This window comes from Rattus rattus, chromosome 8 (assembly GCF_011064425.1).
Source record: "Rattus rattus isolate New Zealand chromosome 8, Rrattus_CSIRO_v1, whole genome shotgun sequence".
Taxonomy (NCBI): domain Eukaryota; kingdom Metazoa; phylum Chordata; class Mammalia; order Rodentia; family Muridae; genus Rattus; species Rattus rattus.
Window position 1 is genome coordinate 48,383,557 of NC_046161.1, and position 23,158 is coordinate 48,406,714.

General features: G+C 46.9%; 1 protein-coding gene across 1 annotated transcript in view; it reads left to right on the forward strand.

Annotated features, from left to right (window-relative positions):
* The window catches only part of Gldn (gliomedin), a 42,735-nt gene extending 21,962 nt beyond the window's left edge, over positions 1 to 20,773 (forward strand). Inside the window, exons 3-10 of the mRNA XM_032909853.1 lie at positions 4,541 to 4,558; positions 4,874 to 4,981; positions 12,192 to 12,338; positions 13,531 to 13,650; positions 14,766 to 14,849; positions 15,224 to 15,349; positions 16,261 to 16,411; positions 19,734 to 20,773. Of these exons, the coding sequence (XP_032765744.1) occupies positions 4,541 to 4,558; positions 4,874 to 4,981; positions 12,192 to 12,338; positions 13,531 to 13,650; positions 14,766 to 14,849; positions 15,224 to 15,349; positions 16,261 to 16,411; positions 19,734 to 20,214 (1,235 nt within the window). The 3' untranslated portion in view covers positions 20,215 to 20,773. The remainder of the gene's footprint in view (positions 1 to 4,540; positions 4,559 to 4,873; positions 4,982 to 12,191; positions 12,339 to 13,530; positions 13,651 to 14,765; positions 14,850 to 15,223; positions 15,350 to 16,260; positions 16,412 to 19,733) is intronic.
* Positions 20,774 to 23,158: the final 2,385 nt, after the last annotated feature.

Below are 23,158 nucleotides of genomic sequence, written 5' to 3' on the forward strand. Positions count from 1 at the left end.
GTACTGCCTCCTCTGGTTATGCAGAGCACCACGCTGCAGCTACCTCAAACCTGTCATCTCAGTGCAGCCACCAGGCGCTCAGGCTCATGGAGAGTGCTTGCATGGCTCTGAAACCTTCCAGGCCAAGGCTAGATGTACTCTACTTCCCAACAGAAGCCCCACGCTGCAAGGACCCCCACATTCGGGGGACCCTTTTAAGGATGTGTGACTAAATATTCTTCTAGAAAGCTGTCACCTCAAATTGGATCTGTGATCATGTACATCGTTCACCAGGGGTACCCAGTAAAAATGCAGGTTCCAGGCCTCCCTCTCAACCCAGAATGAGCTAAACTCTCCAGAGGGCACCCAGATATTTAATTTCAAGAAGCATGGTGGGCAAGTCTCTGGATACAAACAGAAGTGTGGTCAGTGGAGCTCAGGGAACTGTAATAGAAATATTTCATTAGAAGACTATGAAGAGCTAGCTAACATGGTAAACACACAGCGCCTGCGGACTCCTCACTGAAGTTCACCTCTGACACGACCGCTGAACTCTCCCGGAAGCTCCTGATGCCCATTTGACATGATCGACATGTATCTTACAGAGAGTCCCTCCATCCTCTGTGCCCACTTGTAACACATCCTGCAGAGAAGCTGATTAACTGAGGTCTTCTGACTCTTGTCACCATCAACCCTTTTCAGTGTGTGCATGTGCTCACGTGTGCCCTCTGCTGGTCAAGACGCAGTACTGACTCAAGCCTTTTCAGCAAATTACTATAAACTTTCAAAATCGATTTTTTTTTTCTTTTGAAACAGAGTTTCTCTGTAGCTCTGGCTATCCTGGAAGCAGGCTGACCTCGAAGTCACAGAGATTCACCCACCTCTGCCTCCGAGTGCTGGGATTAAAGGAGCGTACCATGAAAATGAAATAAACATATTGTGGTCATAGTTCCCCTTCCTCATCTCCTCCCAGTTCCTCCCCACCTCCCTACCCATCCAAGTCCAACTCTATGCTTTCTTTCTCTCTTTAGAAAACAAACAGAAAAAAAAAAAATTTAAAAAGTATATATCCAAAAATAAAAAAAACGAAAAAAAAAAACAAAAAAATTAAAAAAAAAGAAAAGAATTAAAAGAAAAAAAAATAGAAAAAAAAAAATAATGTTTTTAAATGCCCAAACAAAGCTATATGAGACATCAATATCAACAACAGCAAAAAAAAAAAAAAAAAAAAAAAATCCCCGGAACTCGCCAAGTTCATTCTGTGTTAGTCTTCTATTCTCCGGCGTGGGGCCTGTCCTTAAGGGTGGTTTGTATACTTGACGCTCAGTTGAAGGAAACTGGTTTTTGTTTTGCCATCGGTCATCAATCAGAAATAGCTTGTTGGTAGTGGGAGGAGCCCATGTCCGCTTGACACCTTCAGCACTGGTGCCCGTCTGGCTTGCCCCTGTGCTGGTTCTGTGCGCGTTACCACAGTCTCTGCGAGCACGTGCATGTCAGTCCTGCGGTGTCTGAAGGCAGTGTTTTCCTGGAGTCTTACAACCCCTGGCTCTTAGACTCTTTCTGCCTTCTCTCCCTGAGCCCTGAGGGGAGAGAGTTAAAGAAGACATTTTATGATTGCACATTTGAAGGTCTTTGACTCTCCGCACATTGTCCAGTTGTGAATCTTTATATTCGTTCCCATCTGCTGCGGGAGGAAGCTCTGATGACGGCTGAGCAAGGTATTGATCTGCGAATACGGCAGAATGTTGCTAGCAGCCATTTTACCGATGTGTTCCTTTAACGTATTTCCTGATTTTCTCCCAAGTGGAGCAAGCGTCGCTATAGTGGGATGTAGAGTCCTTTGGGTATTTGTGAAGGAGTGGTCGAGCTGGATCCTGAGGTAGATCTGTTCCCAGCTCCCTGAGGTATCTCCACACGGATTCTCACAGTGGCTGTGCAGGTTTGCACTCCCACCAGCAGCGCGTACGTGCTCCCATTTCTGTGAATCCTCGCCGGCGTGGGCTGTCATTTGTTGCATTGATCTTGGCCGTTCTTACTGGTGTAAGGTGAAATCTCAAAGTAGTTTTAACCTGAATTTCCCTGGTGACTAAGGATGGTAAACACTTAGGTATTTCCCAGCCGTTTTGTTTCATCTTTGGCCTGCTGCCCTGTCCAAATGTCAGTGAACTTTGTCAATTCAGAACCCTTTCAGTTTCATAAGGTCCCCTGTATTAGCTGTTGTCTCTAGCGCCTGTGTTAACTGTGGGTGTCCCGTTCGGAAAAGTTTTTTTCCTGTGCCAATTCGTTCAAGGTTATCCCACCACTTCCTGCTCTAGCAGATCAGTCTATCTAGCCTTATGTGGAGGTCCTTGGTCCATTCAGAGATGAGTTTTGTCCAGGGCGATGAATAGCAATCGATTTACATGCTTCCACATGCAGACGTCCAGATTGACCAGCACCATTTGTTAAAGATGCTGTCTTTTTCCCAGCATCTTTCTGGCTTTGTCCATAGGTGTGTAGACTGATGTCTGGGTCCTCGATCCAATTCCACTGATCAATGTGTTTGTTTTATGCTAACACCATGCTGTTTTTATTACTATACTGTCATAGTACAGCTTGGAACCAGGAATGGTGATCCTTCCAACAGTTCTTTTACCATTCAGGATTGTTTTGCCTGTCCTGTTTACTTTGTGTTTCCATGGGAGATTTAATGGCAACATTATCAAATTCTGGGAAAAACTGTTGGGATTTTGAAAGGGAGTGCTTTGGATCTGTGGGTTGCTTTTGGTAGGATGGCCATGTTCACTGTTAATCCTATACTAAGCGATCCATGAGCATGGGAGATGTTTTCATCTTCTGATATCTTCTTCAGTTTCTTAAGGTTTTTATTATACAGGTCTTTCAGTCACTTGGTTAGTTATGCCCTGAAAAGAAAATTGAGCTATTGTGAAAGACCCGAAATCCCTGGAAATCCCTGCACTTCGAAAGCGCTCGCAGACGCCACTCTTCCAAGAATCCTATGTCCCTAGACTCTATTCATCAGTGTCCTAGAGTCCATTTATCTAAATCCTCCCCCCACTTACTTCCAATTGGACACGGAGTCTTCCTTATTCCATGGAGATACTCTGAATTTCTAGCTTTTTCCGCAACTCGGCTGTCAAATTTACCCACAACTGTGCCCAACTTTCACCTCAAAGGTCTGCATTTTTTCTCCCCCACTACGCTCCTCTCTGCTTCTCTGTGCACCCCATCCGTCCCTGTCTAATTAACTTAGCTCTACTCATCTTCCAGCTACAGAGAACATCTCAGACTTACACCGATGTCCCAGCAACACACTCCACTCAGGAGCCCGTCTCTCAGAGACGGTGCCCTGGCATTCAGGGGCTTCTACCTGTGCAGCCTGTTCACTGCCTGGTCTACCACACAAGCATGGGCAGTTCTTTTATTCTTTCTCCCACCCTGAGCCTTAATAATTCCCTCCTGACCAAGTTCAGACCTTGGCTTCTCTCTGTTCCTTGCATAAAGTGTTGGGCTCATATATACTGACTTCTTAGTCCCACTGTTTCTCTAGGACCACAGTCCAAAGGTTGCCTTCTTAGGAACTCTTCTCAGTTTTCAGTGTGGCCAGAAACTTCTCCAGAAACCTGTGGCTTATTTCTTTATCTAGCCCTCTCTATTGCTCTGTGGTTTTAAAGGCTCTACCGTCCTCACATAGACTATGAACACAGCAGACACCAGTACTGAGATTTCTTAGTGGAGTTTGGTGTGCATGATATATGTTTGGAAATGCTTGCTGCTGAGCGGTCAAAGCCTCCAGCTGGGAATGATGTATTAGCTAAAGAAACACAAGGAACTCGGTTTTCTCACGTTACAGCCTCGCTGGCTAGCCAACAGTAAGATATGCCTATTTCTGGAAGCAAAAGCATTTGCTCAGTACTGTGTAAATGATTCATCTAAACCACTTAGGTCCTCGGACCATTTCACACTAAAGAATGTATTTGTCACCTGACCTGAACTCTCAGGCTTTCTCAGGCTATTTTGTGCAACAAAATACAGGTTCATAAAGCCACCGTGGGCTAGGGTTACTCCTCTAGTGTCCTAGAGGAGACACATTGGCTGGGGATGGTGTGTGTGCGCGCATGTGGGGGGGTGCCCTTGTAAGTGTTCTAGTGACAGTCAGTGTTCTGCTCTGAAGTGACAGAACCCCCGTGTGCTGGCACCTGCCCTTCAACAGGCTGCATGGGAATTTGTGTTTCCATCGACCCTAGAGAATTAGTTTGATCTTTTCTAAGGTAATTGATGTATGACTCTATATAGAAACCAGCTCAAAAATTATATTAGACCTGTTGAAATATAATTAAAAATGGTTTGATTAGCAAATGAGTCTTTGCTGAGTTGCTTTTCCCTTAGGGGGAAACACAGTAAGCTATAAATAATAAACAATGCGAGATAATAATAATAAACAATGCTAAATGGTTTCCTTAGCAGGTAACAGATGTTTAAGGAGGGAAGGGGTTTGTGGTACGGGTTTCTCATTCTACCTCCTATGGCTTTACCATCTAATTTCTCTCTTCTGTTGTAGGACCACCAGGCCCACCAGGTAAGTACCCATTTTGTATTTTCCTAGTTCAAGGGGCAGCTATGGAAGGCTTGGGCCCAGGACCCAAGGACCAGAGTCCTTGGTGGTGGAGGGGTGGAGGGCAGCCACATCCTGCCTACATCCATGTCCTTTTAAGTGGCTCTAACTTAACCCCACCCCATACGCCAGACCTCCACCTGTCCCTGTTTTAAAAGGAGGTCAGGAAAAGGCAGGAAGATGTGGAAAACGGCATAGATGCTGGCTGTCTCGCTAGCTAAAGGGATCACATCGCCTTCAGTGAAAATGTTAACTCTTCCCATTCGATGCTTGGCACAGGACCTCCAGGAGCTGGTGGGTTACCAGGCCACAATGGATCAGATGGACAGCCTGGTCTCCAGGGCCCAAAAGGCGAAAAAGGAGCAGTTGGGAAGAGAGGAAAAATGGGTAACTAGGCAGTTCTGCCAATTAATCCCTGTGTTTCTCTTCTCCATGGCTGTGTTCAGATGGCTAGCAGTGGGAGGTACTGTGTGGAGACAGAACCCTCCATTTTCTGCATGGGGCGCTAGCGTAACTCCCACCTTGAAGCTGTTGTGTTGAGATGCTAGGCATCTTCTTTTCGGTCTAAGAGCAGAGGGGACAGCACCCTAGCTACGGACTTCTCTGTCTGCAGCTGGAGATGCATGGGAGCAGGCTGTGACCGCCACGCTCACACTTCTGTTCAGTCAAAGCTCAGTCTCCCCTTTGCTTCCCGTTGCTGCCTTCCCTCCAGCAGCTTGCTGTGTTTAGTTGACCTCCAAAGGTCTGATGTTGGCCTTTGTGGAGGATTTTCCTGACTAGCAGAAGAGTTCCCACCGCTGGAGTAGAAAGGCAAGACTCAGGGCGGGCGCTTAACTTAGGGTCCTCTCTTAAGGACGCTCACAAAGGGATTCCGTTGTCTCTGAGGAAGTTTCTCTGGGCTGTTGTATGTGAGTAAAGGGTGAGGTAGAATCCTCTGAAGAAAACTGGCATGTGGCATGGTGGGGACTTGCAGACCCTGGCAGGAGAGACTTTGAGCTTTTTTTCTCTATCAGGTTCTCTAGGTATAGCTTCTTAGCTCCACAGCTCTGGGCTAGGAGAGGATCGAGGAGCTTTGTTCAAGTAGCACAGCTCCCCTAGTAGCACCACAGGCAGTTCCCCCTCCTAGCACCTCTCCCCAGAGCTATCTGAACAAGAGCTGGTGGAGAGAGAGAGAGAGAGAGAGAGAGAGAGAGAGAGAGAGAGAGAGAGAGAGGAGCACTTCCTGCCCTCAGCGAGCCTACCTACTTGTGTTCCCAGAGGCCACACTACACATGACAATGGGTACACACCACCCAAGTCAGCTCAGACCTCACCAGGCCAGCAATTACAACTGGAATCACAGAGCAGGATAATAATGCTAACTGCCAATGCTCATCAGCATAGAACAACGATGGGCTTCAGGAATGTGCAGCCACTTGGTTTATCCTGGGAAGGCATCAAACTTGTGATCAAGGCTAGAAAATTAATATTCTGGTGGCAGCCTTGGGGTGGGGAGCACCGTGTTAGAGGTGAATATGGGCATCTAGAAAGGGAACAATTTCTAAAAGATTTGGGACAGAGCCCTGGTCTTGAGGACATGTAATTAAGCAGCCATGGCCTTGTGTGACCACAAGGAGAGAAATTTTCATCAATGTATGGAACACATGCTTATGTAACAGGTGCTGGTCTAGACACTGGTTCAAAGGTAACAACGCCAATTAGCCTTTGCAGACAAAGTTTCCCTTCTTCCCTCTGAGCAGTCACTGAAACACACTGAGCAGGACACCCACCAAAAGAAAAGACATTACCATTCCTCACAGGCAGGCAGTCACGGCCCAGTCCCTCAGAAACCTGTATACCCCCTTTTCCTACAAGGGTTGTCAGTGACGGCCATGGAGAATGAATGGATCTGGGATAGAACTTAGCTTGCATGAAGATCCCATTTGGAGCTTGAATGAGCCCAAGGGGTAGTTACGATCTTGTAAGGAAAGTGGATATGGTACGTCTACCTGGCTGTCTGTTTTATGAGCAGAATGTAGTCAATACCATTTATTCTGACTGGAAGATGGCTCTGTACCTCATGACAGACAACACTACTAGAAGGGAAAGCTTGGCTTCCCTGGACAGCTCTGAGCAAACAGGACCCTGGGTAGACAATGGCTTCTGCGGTAGAACTAAACAGAAACAATAGTCAAGAGAGAGGGTATTAGCATCTCATAACTAAGATAAGGGCAGGAATTGTGGAGAAAGAATAGAAGTCCTGGGTTTGCAGGTCTGAGGCCACCTCGGGTATTTCTGGGGACCCAAACCAGAAGGGAATAAGCAAGGAGCTAACGGCCTTCAAGGCAGGACTAAGGGTGGGTAGGAGCTGGTACAAGCTCTTGTATTCATTTGGTTTTGGCCACTGTGATGGAATAGCTGATAGAGGTAAAGGAGAAAAGGTTGAATGTTGCTTGCATGTTAGAGTTTCCCATGCACGGCAGCTGGCTATGTTTCAGGACCACTGTAAGGCAGAGCCTCATGGCTCGTGGCAGAAGGTCATGGCACACAAAATCTCCTTACCAGGAAGTACGGAGTAGCACAGGAAACACCGAGAAACAAAATGCCCTTCCAGGGTCTGGCCTTAGTGATCATTTCCTCCATGCAAGCTGTACCTGCCAGTCCCCTAATAGTTCTAGCCACTGTGTGCTGAATCCATCAGGGGGTTAAGCCCTCATGGTCTGATCATCTCTCTCTCTCTCTCTCTGGATGGGGGAACCAAGCCTCTTGGGGACATGTCATATCTAAACCACATGATCACGTGATCTATAGAGCTGCCTGACCCAATGAAGCAGAACTTAAGATTATAACCTAAATATTTCCAGAAGAATCAACACCCTTCACACCTTCCAATTTCAGAAACATTGAGAACAAAAACTAGACCTGGAGTCCAGAGGCTTGGTGTGGGCCCTGGCACCACACTGACCAGTGTGAAGCCTTGAATAGGTTACATGCTCACTGTGTTCCAATTTCCCTATTTATTAGATAGGGATGGTAATCTTACTAATCTCACAGTGTTTGGGGGATGATGAGCTAATATGTATGAAATACTAGGGCCAGACACATAAATTCTATATTAGTATTTTCCAGAATTTTCCTCCCATTTTCTGTAAGACAAGATCTCTAGCTCAGGCTGGTATCAACCTTCTTACGTAGTTGAGGATGACCTTGAATTCTTGGCCCCCTGCCTCCCTCCTAGGTATTGGAATTACAGAGATGTGCCAAGCATATTCAATGTATTGCTGGAGATCAAACCCAGGGCCTTGCGCATGCTGGTCAAGCACTCTGCCAACTGAGCTATATCCCCAGTGGCTAGCGTCATTTATTCCTTCCAGAGGTGGAAGAGAAACCTGGTCTCAGTTAAAAATCCTCCCTTCACTCTGTCATATCCAACTTCTAAACCATCTAATTTAAATTTTGTTTTACTTGTAATATGTATTTCATAACACTTTAAAATAATATCTATAGTTAAACCACATATACTATTAATATACTTTAAATTTACATAATTATATTATGGACATGTAGTATGGAATTTCAATATATTTAAACAAGACATAATGGTCAGATTAGTGCTACTGTCATATTAATTAAAATACACACACACACACACACACAAAGAGAAAGAGAGAGAGAGAGAGAGAGAGAGAGAGAGAGAGAGAGAGAGAGAGAGAGAAACATCTTCCTGAAAGCAGGAAAATCAGGATTTCAAAGTCACAGACACACAGTGAGTTCAAGGACAGCCTGGATTACATGAGACTCTGTCTCAAAAAACCTACACAATTTCTTTGTGTTGGGAACATCTCAAATCATCTCCATGAGCTATTTTCAATAATTCAGACCAGTTCATCAGCCACTGATTACCCTCAGTTTGTTCCTGTAGGGTAGTTTTCCCTCTGTCCATTTCACTCCATACAGATCTGACTCCCTTCCCACTGCCCCCAAACCTGTCTGGGTTTTAGCAAACACTACTCCACGTTCTGAGCTCTTGGGATCAGAGCAGGACGTATTGTCTCTCTGGACCTGATTTATTTCCCTTTCTGTGGTGTCCTTTCCAAAAAGGAAGCTACGTGGAAATGGCCTGCACGAGGCTGGAAAGCCCATTCTAGTTTTGGAGTTGAGGCTGGAGACTTGAGTGTTGCCAGTTAGGTATCGGCATCTTCTATGAAGTCTGAGGTTCCCGGCCTCAGAACCAAGTGGCTTTAGGTTTTTTCTTCCCATCTGTCTCATATTTTCAGTAAGAGTTAATATTACAAGAAAGAAAGGAAGAAAGAAAGAATGAAAGAAAGAAAGAAAGAAAGAAAGAAAGAAAGAAAGAAAGAAAGAAAAGAAAAGGAAAGAGAGAGGGAGGGAGGGAGGAAGGAAGGAAGGAAGGAAGGAAGGAAGGAAGGAAGGAAGGAAAGAAGGAAAAGGGTTAACATTATAATATCTGCTCTAAAAATCAAACCTTCATGTTAAGAAAACCAAAGGCACGGCCCTCCCGCCAGTGTGCGGCTGGAGATCGGGGTTTGCATGGCGCCCTCTCCTTTGTGCCCACTCTGATGTGAAGACAAGGAAGCTGACTCCAACCTGGAGCTATCACAGGCTTAATGGAACCGTCTGCTTTGAGTGGGCCACCCCAGAAGAAAACAAGAGAGCCATTTCTCCCTCAGGAGTTAGGCAGGAATAATAAGACATTTCTTCTCTAGCAGACGTAACCCAATGCCAGTAGAGAGTCACATGTTGCAGTGGCGCTGTGCAGGACTGGCAGCCTAACCTGGGTGTGGGCAGAAGATGCTGTACACACAGTGAACGTGGCTGGGTGGTGCCCATGGGTGGCCACAGTCAATTACCAACAGAGGACCTTTGTCACACGCGATGGCTACAGCCCGAGCAGGCACCACAGAGTACTCCTGTGCTCCCAGCTGGAGAGTGACGGGGCGGACAGAAGGTTCATTTCCGACAGCTTGCTGGCCAGCTAGTCCAGATGAAGCAGCAAGCTTCAGGCTCAGTAAAGAGACCCTAGCTCAGGAAGTAAGATGGGGCCCGTGATGTGGCTTAGCAGTACAAGTCTGATGACCTGAGTTAAAGCCCAGGACCCACACGGTGGAAGAAAAAACTGACTGCAGATTGTCCTCTGAGTTCCACATGAGCACACCACACACTATGCCCAACACACACGATAAACCTTTTCTTTTCTTTCCGAGACGGGGGTCTCTCTACATAGTCATGTCTGGAACTCACTATGTAGACCAGGCTGGACTGAAGTGAAAGAGTTGCCAGCTTCAGCCTTCTGAGTGCTGGGATTAAAGGTGTGTGTCACCCTGGCCAGTGTTGTTTTGTTTAATTAAAAACAATAAGGTGAAGAGTGATGGAAGATACTTGATGTCAGCACGTGGCCTTCACACACACACACACACACACACACACACACACACACTCATGCTCAAACATACCACATGCACCACACACTCACAACACACACACACACATACACACACAAGCACACACATACATATCCATACACACTATACTCACACACATACCACACACCCACACACATCCACACCACACTTCACACTCACACACATACATACATACACACCACATACCATACACACCACACTCACACACACACACACACATACACACACGAATGCTGTTTTAGAATAACTATGGTGGAACGCAGCATGGTTGGCAGGAGGTAGGGTGGTCCAGAGAGCGGGCGGGAGATTTGGCTCAGATGGTAGATCACTCACGAGGCGTACGCAAAGCCCCGAGGAGAGTCTGAAGCCCCAGATAAACCAGCTGTGAAAGTGCACACTGGACTCCCGGATGGAGGCAGGAGGATCACTGTGAGTTTGAGGGTAGCTGTGTAGGACTGTATAGTGAGATCTTAAAAACAAAGCAAAGAAACAAACTGGAGGGAAAACTTTGCCATTCCAGAGAGTGACTAATCAGGAGGAATTAGTCAACGAATGGAACACAGTGGGAGGGGCAGATGAGCCACACTTTGATGGGGACTACAGAGCTGGCAGTGGGTATAGGATGCAGAAGGTTCCACATCACCTTTATGATTACATGGTTATGGTCAGCGAGAATACAAGAAGGCTTGTGATAACAGATGCGTCTGGCTCTCCCCTGATGCCTGCAACCTCGACTTAAGTAACATCACAATTAAACATTATCTTCAGGGAGTTCTTAGCAAAATGAACAGTTATTTCTTGAAACGAAGAGTCTTAGATACGGTTCATTTGTATATGGTCCATTCCTAACAATGTCTTTGTGCACCACTCTCCCCTCTCAGAACCCCAGGATACTCGTGTACTTGTAACTTCCAAGTCACTTGATTTTATAGATTCCTTGACACTTTCTACATGAACCATCAGGCCAGCTGCATATTAAGATAGCTTGGATGTCCACTTCCAGATCAGCGAGCCTTCTTTTTCTCTAGAGTATCATGCTCTCTATATTCTGACAAGTGTCAACACCTTTGCCTTGTTCCTGATATTAGGGGAAATGCATGCAGCCTTTCACTGAAAAAGACAATGCCGCCTCTCGGTCTCTCCCACTCTCTTGTGGAACGAGGTTTCCTTTTTATTCCTAGTTTGATGAGGATTTCATTGAGAGTGTATGTTGAACACCATCGAATGCCCTTTTGCTCCATTGAGACATGTTTTTCCTTGTTTGTTAATATCCTGAATTACATGTACTGAATGCCTCAGCTATTAGAGACTATGGAATCCAGCAGTTACCTTCAGAACACGGTTAGGGTAACCTGGATTATGGTCGCTTACTTTTGGCTACAATTTAACATTCCGAATAATTTTCTTGAAAGCTGAATTCCTGTTTCATGTTGCCTGGGGTATTGAGCGGAGCGTTGGAAAGATTGTCCAATGGGAAATAGCACTGGGGCTAGACTAGTCCCAGGAAAGATGTCTGTGGACACACAAGTAAAGCAATAAACCAAACAAGCCTGGAAGGACCAGACTGGTTTGCAATCAGTGGTAACCATCACAAGGTAGCCCTACTCTACACGTGTTTTCTAATTGTTTCCAGCCATTGCAACAAAATGGCTGATGGATGCAACTTAAGGAGCAGAAGGTTCACTTTGGCTGCAGTAGAGGGTACAGTCCTTTACAGCAGAGGGGAGACTGCAAGGAATTGAGGCAGCCAGTCATCTGCCCTTGGGTGGCTTAGCAGCATCAGTTACAACCACCATTTCAACTTTGCTCAAAGGGCAGAGTGACTGCCCGGCCCACCACTCATTATATTGTAAGAAACTAAGCACAGATGACAATGGCTGTAGCTACTGTCCTCTCAGTGACACGCACACCGTCCGTGGGGATGGTGCATTACTCAAACTGTCATCGCCCCTCTCTTGCTTCACTCTTCAACTTAGTGGCTTAGCCAGATTCCTTAAAAGAAGCCCCCAGGGCCCCCTGGAGATGCCATCCCATAATGAGTGTACGGCAGCATCCGTGGAAGGGCGGAAAGGGTTTCGTGGTTGGTTTGCAAAGCAGCTCTGCAAAAGTACAACCAGTACGAAGAGTGAGGCAGAATTGTGTACACCAGTTAACGTGGCTTTGTTTTCTCACAGGATTACCCGGAGCCACAGGAAATCCAGGGGAAAAGGGAGAGAAGGGAGATGCTGGTGAGCTGGGCCTACCTGGAAATGAGGGACCACCAGGGCAGAAAGGCGACAAAGGAGACAAAGGAGATGTGTCCAATGACGTGCTTTTGACAGGTAGGCTGGGGTCCTCTTGCACTAGGGCACAGAGGTCTGCCCCATCCGACCCATGGGCTGCTCTGGTGACTTCTCACCTCTCTGGGCCTCAGCTCTGCAGTAGGTTCTAGAATTCCTTCCCCCCTTGTTTGTTTGAGACAGGCCTCGGTACCACAGGCTAACCTGGAACTCTCTGTGTAGCAGAGGCTGACTGACCTTACCCAATCCTCCTGCCTCCACCTCCCAAGTGTTGCAACTGCAGCTGTAGACCACCGTGCTCAGCATGGTGGTCTGCATTTTCAAAGCTGGGCCTGTTTCTCCATGTAGGCAAGTCTGAATCTGGTATCTAGCGTGAGTAATTTAAGGCATTTACCTTGTGTGGAGGGGTGTGGTAGCTCCCGCCTGCAGTCCCAGGCATGGGGAGGCTAAAGCTTCAAGCTTGCTTCAAGTTTGATCACGTGGTCAGACCAAGGTCACACCGTGAACAAAAGCAGAGTCCAACGAGGCTCACGGTTGGTCTGCTACTCATCAATGCTTCTCCTACCTGGCTGTTAAGGAGGAGGGTTTCAAATGGCAGATGACCAATCTCCCCAGCGGCACTCTGAGTGTCTCTAGGATTGGATAGTAATCAAGGTCCGTAGAAGATGAGGGTTTAGCTCAGTAATAAAGTGTTCAGCTAGCTTGCAAGAGCTGCTGGGTTAAATTCTCTAGCACAAGGAGAGTAGGAAGGACAGAGGGGAGGGAGAGGAGGGAGGTGAGGAAGAAGTAGAGGAAGAGAAGGAGCGGGAGGGGAAGAAGAGTTCCTTTGCACTTTTAGGAAGTCAGAATTGGGACCCTCTGGCACTGCAGTGACATAGGCCTGGCTCTGTTCAGAGCTCTGAGAGCTGAGATCCTGCTCTGTCCACTGGTGACCTTAAGTAACCACCACTTCCTAACTAGAACGATCCTGAGAGGAGCCCACTAGCACCTCACAGAGAGACTTGGAAGAATGAATGGACAATTGATAAAACTCTCGGCATAGCTCTTACAGATGGTGGATCATCAGGACCTACTCTGGTAGCTTTTTAATTCAGTAAAGACAGTGCTAACCTAAGTTGTCTCTAGGAAAGAGGTGCACACAGTGGGACTCCAGAGCTGCTCCCTTATCTTTCCCTGATCGGAAACTGTCCCTGTAGAGAATATTCTATCAGTTTCTCCTTTTCCTTCTCTCTAGGTGCCAAAGGTGACCAAGGGCCCCCCGGCCCACCTGGACCCCCAGGGCCTCCAGGCCCTCCTGGAAGCAGAAGAGCCAAAGGCCCTCGGCAGCCAAATTCGTTCAACAACCAGTGTCCAGGTCACCAAGCCCTGTGAAGGGATCCCACTCCTTATGCTAAGATACCCGCTTCCAGACTTCACGACCAAATTTTGAAAGGAGATGTTGTCCTAAATGAGACCCATCCCTGAAATATGGTCCTAGGAAGTCTGAATATCTGCCCTGGGAATGGGGACTATGGCCAGGGGTGAACCTATCACCCCTTCCCTCACTGCTCTTCCCACACTTACCTCCATGCTGTGACTCTTCCTGGCCATACAACCCTCTCCCAGGAGCAGTGTTTTATTTGGTTTGTTTTTAATTACTGTTACAACTTAAAGACACAGTGTCACTAGGTCCCCTGAGAGCAACATCTTTAGGTCTAGGCTGTTAACTGTAGCAACAAATTCCTGACAGAGTAAGAAACTGGAAAATAATAGGCCAGACAAATTGGTTAACACCCTGCAGAGAATGATCATAGATCTCCACCGCTACCGGTAGAGAGAGAGAGAGAGAGAGAGAGTGTGTGTGTGTGTGTGTGTGTGTGTGTGTGTATGTATGTTGGGGGCAGGGGGTTGAACCCAGAGCCCCATGTTTACCCCTAAGTTATAACTGCAATTCTCTGCCACTTAGTTTTGAGTGCTGATAGCACTGCCAGGCGCAGTGCTAAATACTTAGTTCTTCTGATTCCCATGACCGTCCTAAGACGTTGGTATGCTTGTTTCTAATTTATAGAGAGAGACAGACAGCCAAGGAGCTACCCGGCCCCTGCTCAATTCAAAAGTTCCTTAGAAACAAAGGCTAATGGAAAATATTTCCACAGTGGATTTAGAACTTGAGAGGTTAGCCAGAATGCCTTGCCTGTCTTAAAGCACAAGGCAGAACTCGAGCTGTCATTTCAGCAGCAGACGTGAAGGAGCCTGACTTTCTCCGAATACCTGCATTGCTTGGAACAGCTTCTTCCTCCATGTTTCCAGGGAATGGTCCCAGCTAACAGAGAAACACTGGTTGGGAGCCTGTGGCTGGAAAGCAAGCAACCAAGAAACACGGTGGAAATGTCATAAGGGCTATAGTTGGGACGTTACAAGGAAGTGGAGGTTGTGGATATAAAGCTTTGTAACCCATTGTGACAACCGCATTGGTTGTTGTCATTTTAGGGGAGACGTGTGTCATACCCAATGATGATACCTTGGTGGGGAGAGCTGATGAGAAAGTCAATGAGCGCCATTCTCCACAAACAGGTACAAACCCCCGCACCCGGGCTGGGGTGAGCCTTAGCGCTGGGGTGTGCCTTAGCGCTGGGGTGAGCCTTAGTGCTGGGGTGAGCCTTAGCGCTGGGGTGAGCCTTAGAGCCTTAGCGCTGGGGTGAGCCTTAGAGCCTTAGCGCTGGGGTGAGCCTTAGCGCTGGGGTGAGCCTTAGCGCTGGGGTGAGCCTTAGCGCTGGGGTGTGCCTTAGCGCTGGGGTGTGCCTTAGCGCTGGGGTGTGCCTTAGCGCTGGGGTGCTTCACTCTCCTGCACAGGCCCTGGATTCAATCCCCAGCACCACACACAAACATTCCACTTGGAAATTCATAGCTGGATGCTTTAATTGGCTGGAACTCTTTTCTTCCGACAGAACCCATGATCACGTCCATTGGCAACCCGGCCCAAGTCCTCAAAGTGAAAGAGACTTTTGGGACCTGGCTAAGAGAGTCTGCTAACAAGAGTGATGACCGCATTTGGGTGACTGAACATTTTTCAGGTACTTACACCTAGAAATGGAAATTGTACTTGTGGCTTGCCTTCGAGCTTATTCTATACCCACGTGTCTGAGGTCTCCACTGGTGTTAGCCTAAGGCTTCTCATCTTAGAAAGCACAACTGCGTGTGTAGAACACCCTCTAGCTTGAATGTGTCGGTCATAAGCTTTGTAGAGACATGACCACCGCAATGCAGACTACCTGATTTTCACACAATAGCCAGGCAGAAATAAAGACAGCTACGGGTTTCATCAACTAATCCACACTGTGGAAGACACATAAAAGACAAATTATGGTTTACAACTACCGTCTCTGCCACCTGGTACGTTCAGGATGAGGTGGCCTTAGACATAAAAGACGAATTCTGTGTGCACAGGCCATTGTTCTGAGTTTGAAGCCATCCTATGAGAGTACTTTTGGCCATCTTTCTCGTGTATTTGTTGGATGGACCCCAGGAGAGAAGACAGAGAGCTATCTCACAGCCTCTCATGTCTGAACTTGGGGCTAGTCACTGTCCCCAGAAGTGGCCGGTGGTAGTAAGAGTGGCCTCATTCCAGAAGGGCCTGACATTACACATCAGTTGGCAAAAAGCTAAGAGCACTTCTTTATCTCATCAACACTGACTGATCAGTTCAGTAGTAACCTCTGTCTACCCAGTGGGGTGGGGGGATGCAGAGAGAAATGCCATACGGGAGGAGTGGTGGTCTTGGTACTAAGGAAGGGATAGGGGACAGCAAGCAGCAACTGTACAAGCACCAAATATTTGTCCCAGGGACAGGCTTGGGCTGCTTGATCTTATAAATACTATAGAGTGAGGTAGGCGGGAGGGGACAGATGTGCTCTCGGCAGCCTGATGTTCATGGGCAGTGCTGGCAGCACTGGTGGGTAAGAGTCTCCCTCCTCCCCTCCCACAGGCATCATGGTGAAGGAGTTCGAAGACCTGCCTGCCCTCCTGAATAGCAGCTTCACCCTCCTCCACCTCCCTCATTACTTCCATGGCTGCGGGCACGCTGTTTACAACAACTCTCTCTACTACCACAAAGGAGGCTCCAACACCATAGTGAGGTGAGCCACCGTGCCCGTGCCCTGCGGTGTCTCCTCACAGTGTGCACGCTGTGTGCTGTCTTCTGCAGTCGCTTAGATGCGTTTTGTCATCTTTCTGTGCCTACGTAGATCAATCAGGGTTTGTCCCCAAAGGAATGGCAGAATACAGTGGGGGAGTCCCACACCCTGGCCCTGCTGATGTGCACCCATGGGAAGACGAGAGGCAGGGAGGAGACATGGAGTTGTGGCCACTGTCACTCTCACGTCCTTTGAGACAGGAAGCAAGCGAGGGCAGAGCTTTCCTGGCATGAAGGGTCATCCTCTGACCTAGGGGGCTAGCTTACTTGTCTTCAGATAAGTTGTTACGATTCTTTTCCTGGAGGAGACATAAAAACAACATCTATCCTTTCTCCCAAAGTCCCAGTGACAAACAGAAGTATGATTCCACCAAAGTCCAGTCTGGGGAACCCATGAGTTTATCAAGCTTACTTACAGAGCAATGGGCAAGGGGTTACAGGCAGGAGCATGGGTGACCTTAAAGCAGCCACACTGGAAAGAAACCCCAGCATGGATGATGGCTACCCCTTTCCCTAGTCCTTCTCCACCTATACGATCTTGCCCTTCCTCAAGACCCCCAAGGCCACATGCAACTGGGACAGAATTACATACAATGGCTCAAAAACGTGGTTGGATACTTGTGAGGAAATCGTCCCCCCCCCACTCCCTTCTATGAGGGAAGGGCAGCAGTCAACACCCCAGTGTCATGACCTTTTGCAGGCAGACTCAGCCAGTTTAGCTTGCAGGGTAGTGAGACAGGAAATGCCCACCCCTTGCCTCACTCTGCTCCCCTACTCTACCGCCATCTCTCGTCTTCATTTATGGGTAAGCTCTGGTATAAAAGAATTCCTCTCCTGCTCAGACACCTTCACCAGAGCCTCTGGTGCCTGGTGTCTGTTTAATGTTACCAGGGGCTATTGGGCCACAGTTGTGGAACAGGGGAGTTCAAGGGTGAAGAAGCCCTAAAATGAGAAATGATCTCTTTTTAAAAATGGGGTTTGGAGGCTTGGTTTTTGAGGTATGGGTTCAAATCCAGGCCTCACACATATTAGAAGCAGTCTTTACCAATGAGCATGTTATATATCCCCCTCCTTTCTACTTTTAATTTTTATTGTGAGAACACTTTCCCTGGAGAAATGTTAACAACAGTCTCCCCGGTCATCACAGAACACTGGCACACCAAAGCGCGGCTTCACTAAAGTCCAACTTGGGGAGCCGGTGGACTTGTTGTTTTAGAGCTTTAGACCCCCACAGCAACCCCACCGCCAGGAAGTCTCACCCCAGCAGGAAAGATGCCTTTCCCCAGCTTCACAAGTCCTCTTCCCCACTGCAGTAAAGGACTCCACATGCAGCTAGGGCAGGATTACAGACAAAGGACCTCTCAGATGAGGACTTAGCAACCTTCTAAACACCCCACACCCTAGGAAGCAACATCCACAATCAAGACCTGCCACAGAGTCTGTCCTTATGAGGAAGATGGCAGCTGTCATGCTCAGAGTGTAGCAGTCTACCACAGTCTTGCCAAGTTGCCCAGGATGCTCTTAATTTCTTTGTGTTGCCAAGGAAGGCCTTGAACTTACGGCTTCAGAATGGATCCCTGCAGAATGTCACATACCATCGCCAGTATAAGAGTCCTTTATGTGACTAGGCATTGACTCCTGTCACAAAGAACTCTTCTTTCTAAGCAAGGCAAGATAGGGTTTGTAAAGAAAGCCCAGAATTACATCAAGCCAGTGACAGCAGGGGTGGGGTGGGGTGGGAGGTCAACATTTTCAAAGGTTTCGGTTCAGGTAATAAAACAACAGTCACATGAGAGGCTCTGCTTAGCACGGTGTTCCCAGTGAGGTGACAGGCGTGCATGATGGAATTAGCCAAAACTAGTCCAAAAATAGTCACTTTGGGGCATTTCGCTTAACAATCCTTCCACCTCAGCCTCCCAAGTACCCCAGATTATAGCCTGTACCACTACCAGGCTTGGGTGAGCTGTGCTGACTGGGTAGGGGACTTCTCCTCAGCCTAGACCTAACATCAAACCACATGCCTAGAGCAGGAGAAGCAGGATGTGTGGAAGCTCTTGCTCCTGTAGGACAGACACCTGCTCCCTCACCCCACAGGGCTAGCCTGCAGTACAGAGTTCCCAGCACTCAGGAGCTGGTATGGCTGTGTCCTTTCCAAGTGCTTGCTCTGTTTATTGTGCTTCCTAAATGCCTATCAGTCACACTGGCCTCCCGTGCTCGGCTGCTCAATAGCGCCCTCTGGTGTTTTCCTTTAGACTAACATCCCCAATGTAGTCCCAGATTTAGCTAGTGGCTGAATCATAATCCACTTTTTTGGGATATCATTTCGGTTTGGAGTCTGGGAAACCAGATCCCAGAGCTAAGTGGCGTGGAATCCCATGCATGGTTCTGCTTATAAGCCTCCTACCTAGACAAGAAAATTGTTTTCACAGCCTTAACTAGATCTCTTCTCATCTAGTGAGCTTTTCCTTGGTTTAAATTGTCTTTTTTATTATTATTATTATTAAAATTTCAGCATGAAATAAAGGGATAACCAGAAAACTTTGGAGATTTAAATAAAACCTAAATTTAGGGGCTACAGACGTATCTCGAGAGAGTGCTCAAAGCTCTGGGTGTGATCGTCAGCACACAGGAACAAGGCTTGGTGGTGTAATCCTAGCACTTGGCAGGTGGAGGCAAGAGGGTTAGGTATTCAAGGCTGTCCTCAGCCACACTGCTAATTTGAGGACAGTCCTTGACACCAAACTACGGTTTCCCTTTGCCTCTGCTAGCACAGGCTAGTCACTGCCTTCACTTCCCTGGTGCTTAGGACATCACGGAAGGGCAAGTAGAAAAGTTTCCTGGAGCCCTTTGGCAACAGAGAGCACCAGGCCTTGGCCCACTCTTGGTAACTCAGCTTAATAAAGAGCACAAGTCACCCGTGTCCACAGACTCTGAGGCTTCTTTTATATGGATAAATGCTTAGCCCATACGCTTCAGCTTGTTCCGGTCTAGCTTGTGACGTCGCTAACCCATTTATTCGATTTTATGTCTTCCCCACGGCTAGTTACATCTCCGGTTTGTGCAATCGTCTCCTCCAGCGTTCGACTCCAATCTCCAGAGCCTGACTCTTTCCCAGAATCCCCGGTCCCTCTCTGCCAGAACGCCCACCGCCTATTTCCTGCCTCTTCTCATTGGCCACAGGCTTTCCTTATTGACAGGTGATGCGTCCATACTGTTCCTGAGAATTCTCTCTATTACTCTAACTCGTTTTTAAAATCCTGTTTCAGATTTGAATTTGGGAAAGAGACACCTCAAACTCTGAAGCTTGAAGATGCTCTGTATTTTGATCGAAAATACCTCTTTGCGAATTCCAAGACTTACTTCAACATAGCAGTGGATGAGAAGGGCCTCTGGATTATCTACGCCTCGAGTGTGGATGGCTCAAGCATCCTTGTGGCACAGCTGGACGAGAGGACATTCTCTGTGCTGCGACACATCAATACCACATACCCCAAGTCCAAGGCTGGCAATGCCTTCATAGCTCAAGGGATCCTCTATGTCACGGACACCAAAGATACGAGGGTCACATTTGCCTTTGATTTGTTACGAGGGAAGCAGATCAATGCAAACTTCGGTCTCAGAATGTCACAGTCTGTTCTTGCCATGTTGTCGTACAATATGAGAGACCAGCATTTGTACTCGTGGGAAGACGGCCACCTGATGCTCTATCCTGTGCACTTTTCGTCAACAGCGCCCAGCCAGCGATAGGCCTGCGGTCGGCTCCCTCATTATGCGCCACACGTTTTCTGGGGTTTGACCAAGCCCAACGGAAAGAAGGCCTGTAAAGGATTCCCAGATACTCGGAGCATACGCCCGTGCTACGGGCTCTTGTGCATGTGGCGAGTCCCCTGTAAGCCAGGTTAGCTAGAGGCTGGAAGTTGAAATGGATGACATCTGGTGACCCTTTGTCCCTCTTCAAATTCAGCAAGTTAGTGCTCCCCCCTGACCTTAGTGTCCCCATCGGTAATATGAAACATCTGTGTGATTGACAGCATTTCCTCTACCTATATGAAGTTCTGTGATTCTTGCCTGGTTATATATTAGATTGCTTTCTGGCTTCTTTTTTTTTTCTCCACATGTAAATGAGTTTACCTGCAGCTTGAGGGGTGTGCCTATCAGTGATGACGGACATTTGTTTGGTGTTTAGGGAAGATGCATTGTCTCTTATGGCTTCTAAGGTATTATATTATCCATAATTTGATATTTTTCTCTGAATACCCACCTGCCACTACAGAATGATTATTGTTTTCAGCTCCTAAGTACAAATTCAAGATTAATAAAAAAAAATGAATAGATACAGGCTCAGGACTCTAAATGAAACTGCATCTGGCCGGCCTAGGTGCCTGTCAATTCCTGATCATGTCCGTTTACTGCTAGGGATCATGAACACAAAGCCTTCAGTTTCTGGTCCCTTTTGCCAAGGCCATGGGTTTGTTATGAGAGCATTAAACACTAAGTGGCCAATAATCTGCTTAGAAGAATGGAAAGTGACTGTTTTTCAGAAGACAGGCACCATTTATACTTACTGTCTAGAATAAGGGAAGGCAACTGGCTCAAGGCCAAAGTCAGTTTATGTCCCACCCCTGCACCTAAGAATCACACTTTGGACCATGGTAGCAGTGCAGCACAGCAGCTCTGTAGATCCCCACCCACCACTGCCTAGTCCTTTACAGAAAGAAAAGAAATGCTGGCCTTTAATCTAAGGACACAAAATGAGCCAGGTTCTCAGAAGGGCTTATTCGCTGGGTCCTGGTAGGCTTTCTCCGGACTGAGAAGCAGCATTTGATGTGGCTTGAGCTTTGGCAGAGGGGACGGCGAAGGACAGCATCAAATAGAGTAAGAGGGCCTCCAGAGAGGAGGTGCTCACTCCCATGTGGTGCTCCAGGTTGGATCTGACCCTCTTGGATAGTGAGGATCTAGGTTAATTGGCTCCTACCAGACCTTAAATAGCCATGTTCTCAGCCTTCTGCCTGACACTGAATTCTAGCCAAGGCCTACGGAGCTTCAGGAGGGAACAGGGAATTTTATTCCCCACCCCACCGCCAGAAGATAGGCTGAGAAACTATAGAAACTGTCCAGGAAAGACTGGCCAGCAATTCCAAACCCATTCTCAATGGGCCTGTGACCCGCTTTAATCTTTTTAATAGTTAGCATCTTAAGACTTGGAGTGTGCATTTTAACTCTTTAGATTTCCCTGCCCTCTGAAAATACCCAGGTAGATCTTGGCAGCATACTTGTTGAGTTCTCCAGGTAATGGTTTCCAAAGCTTCCCTGTGTCGTGATTAGACTGGTTGTGTCAGTCTGTCATCACAGCTTTTAAAGCTATCCTCTCAGATTCATTTGTTGAGAAAGTAAAGTTCTAATGCTTTTTCAGTGTAGCTAATGAATGATATTGTTCTCTTAAAGTATTCAAATATGTGGTACTGTTTCTGAGTATGGCAGCCATGGATAGACATACAGTTTCATTTATATTACTTAGTTGCATTGTTGAGAATAGATACAATACTAATTGTATGTATAAGCAAAAGAGTTTAGCTATTGAATTGTAAACGACGGGTCCGGGGGTACCTGGAAGAGAATGGGGGACAAGGGACACGAAGAAAGACACCAAGACAAGAGTCTGATCAAGGCGACAATTTTATTTTTCCCCAAGACTGAATTTATACCATAACATGGGTAACAGAGGGAGGGGGGAAGTAAGAAACATTTACCCAGGCCAAGAACACAATATTTGTGTGGTCAGGGAATCGGCTGTTGTTGACAGGATGTCAGAAAAGTCACAGGTTTGTCATATCTATTAGTCAGCAGGATGTTGGTTTTTTCAAAAAGGTTACAGGTCATCACATTGGGTATCTTTATCATATGATTATTATTTTGACCACCAGATTTGTATTAGTCTTCTGCAGCTGACTGGGGATTTTCCATGAACCCAGTCATACTTAATTTTAACATCAACATGGAGGACTTCAAGGGCATCGCTCCCAACATTGAATTAACTCACGGTTTTGCTATCTGTACTATCAAATGTTTTAGCTTTTCTCCTTTCTTCCTTCCTTCCTTCCTTCCTTCCTTCCTTCCTTTCTTTCTTTCTTTCTTTCTTTCTTTCTTTCTTTCTTTCTTTCTTCCTGTCTTTCTTTCTTTCTAAAACAACATCTTTCTGTGTTTGCCCAGACTGATCACAAACTCCTGCTTCAACCTCCTGGGTGCTAGGACCGCAGACAGTGGCTCTTTGGCTCTCTTGATTGTGTATAAGGAATCATATGCTCACTATTAGAGAAACTCGTATGAAGATTTTTGTTTCTCTTTGTGGTTGTATCTTTCTTTTCTTATGGTATAGTGGGATTAGAACAAGTAAGATCGACTGATGTTAAACAAGTTTATCTTTACAGAAGGGAAGGAATTAAGATTTCATTTCTTTTCTTACAAACAATACTTCATTCTATATTACACACACACACACACACACACACACACACACACACACACAGTGTTTCAGGCTCTCTGCTAAAATATTGTGCTCAGTCTTGTATTTTTAAGTGAAGATGTTAGTCATCCCTGCCGTCACAGCCAAGTTGTTCTAAAAACATTTCACATATCTCTGTGTGAAACCAGGTAATTCTCCAGTTCTTCTGAAATCTTAGGCAGATACCTT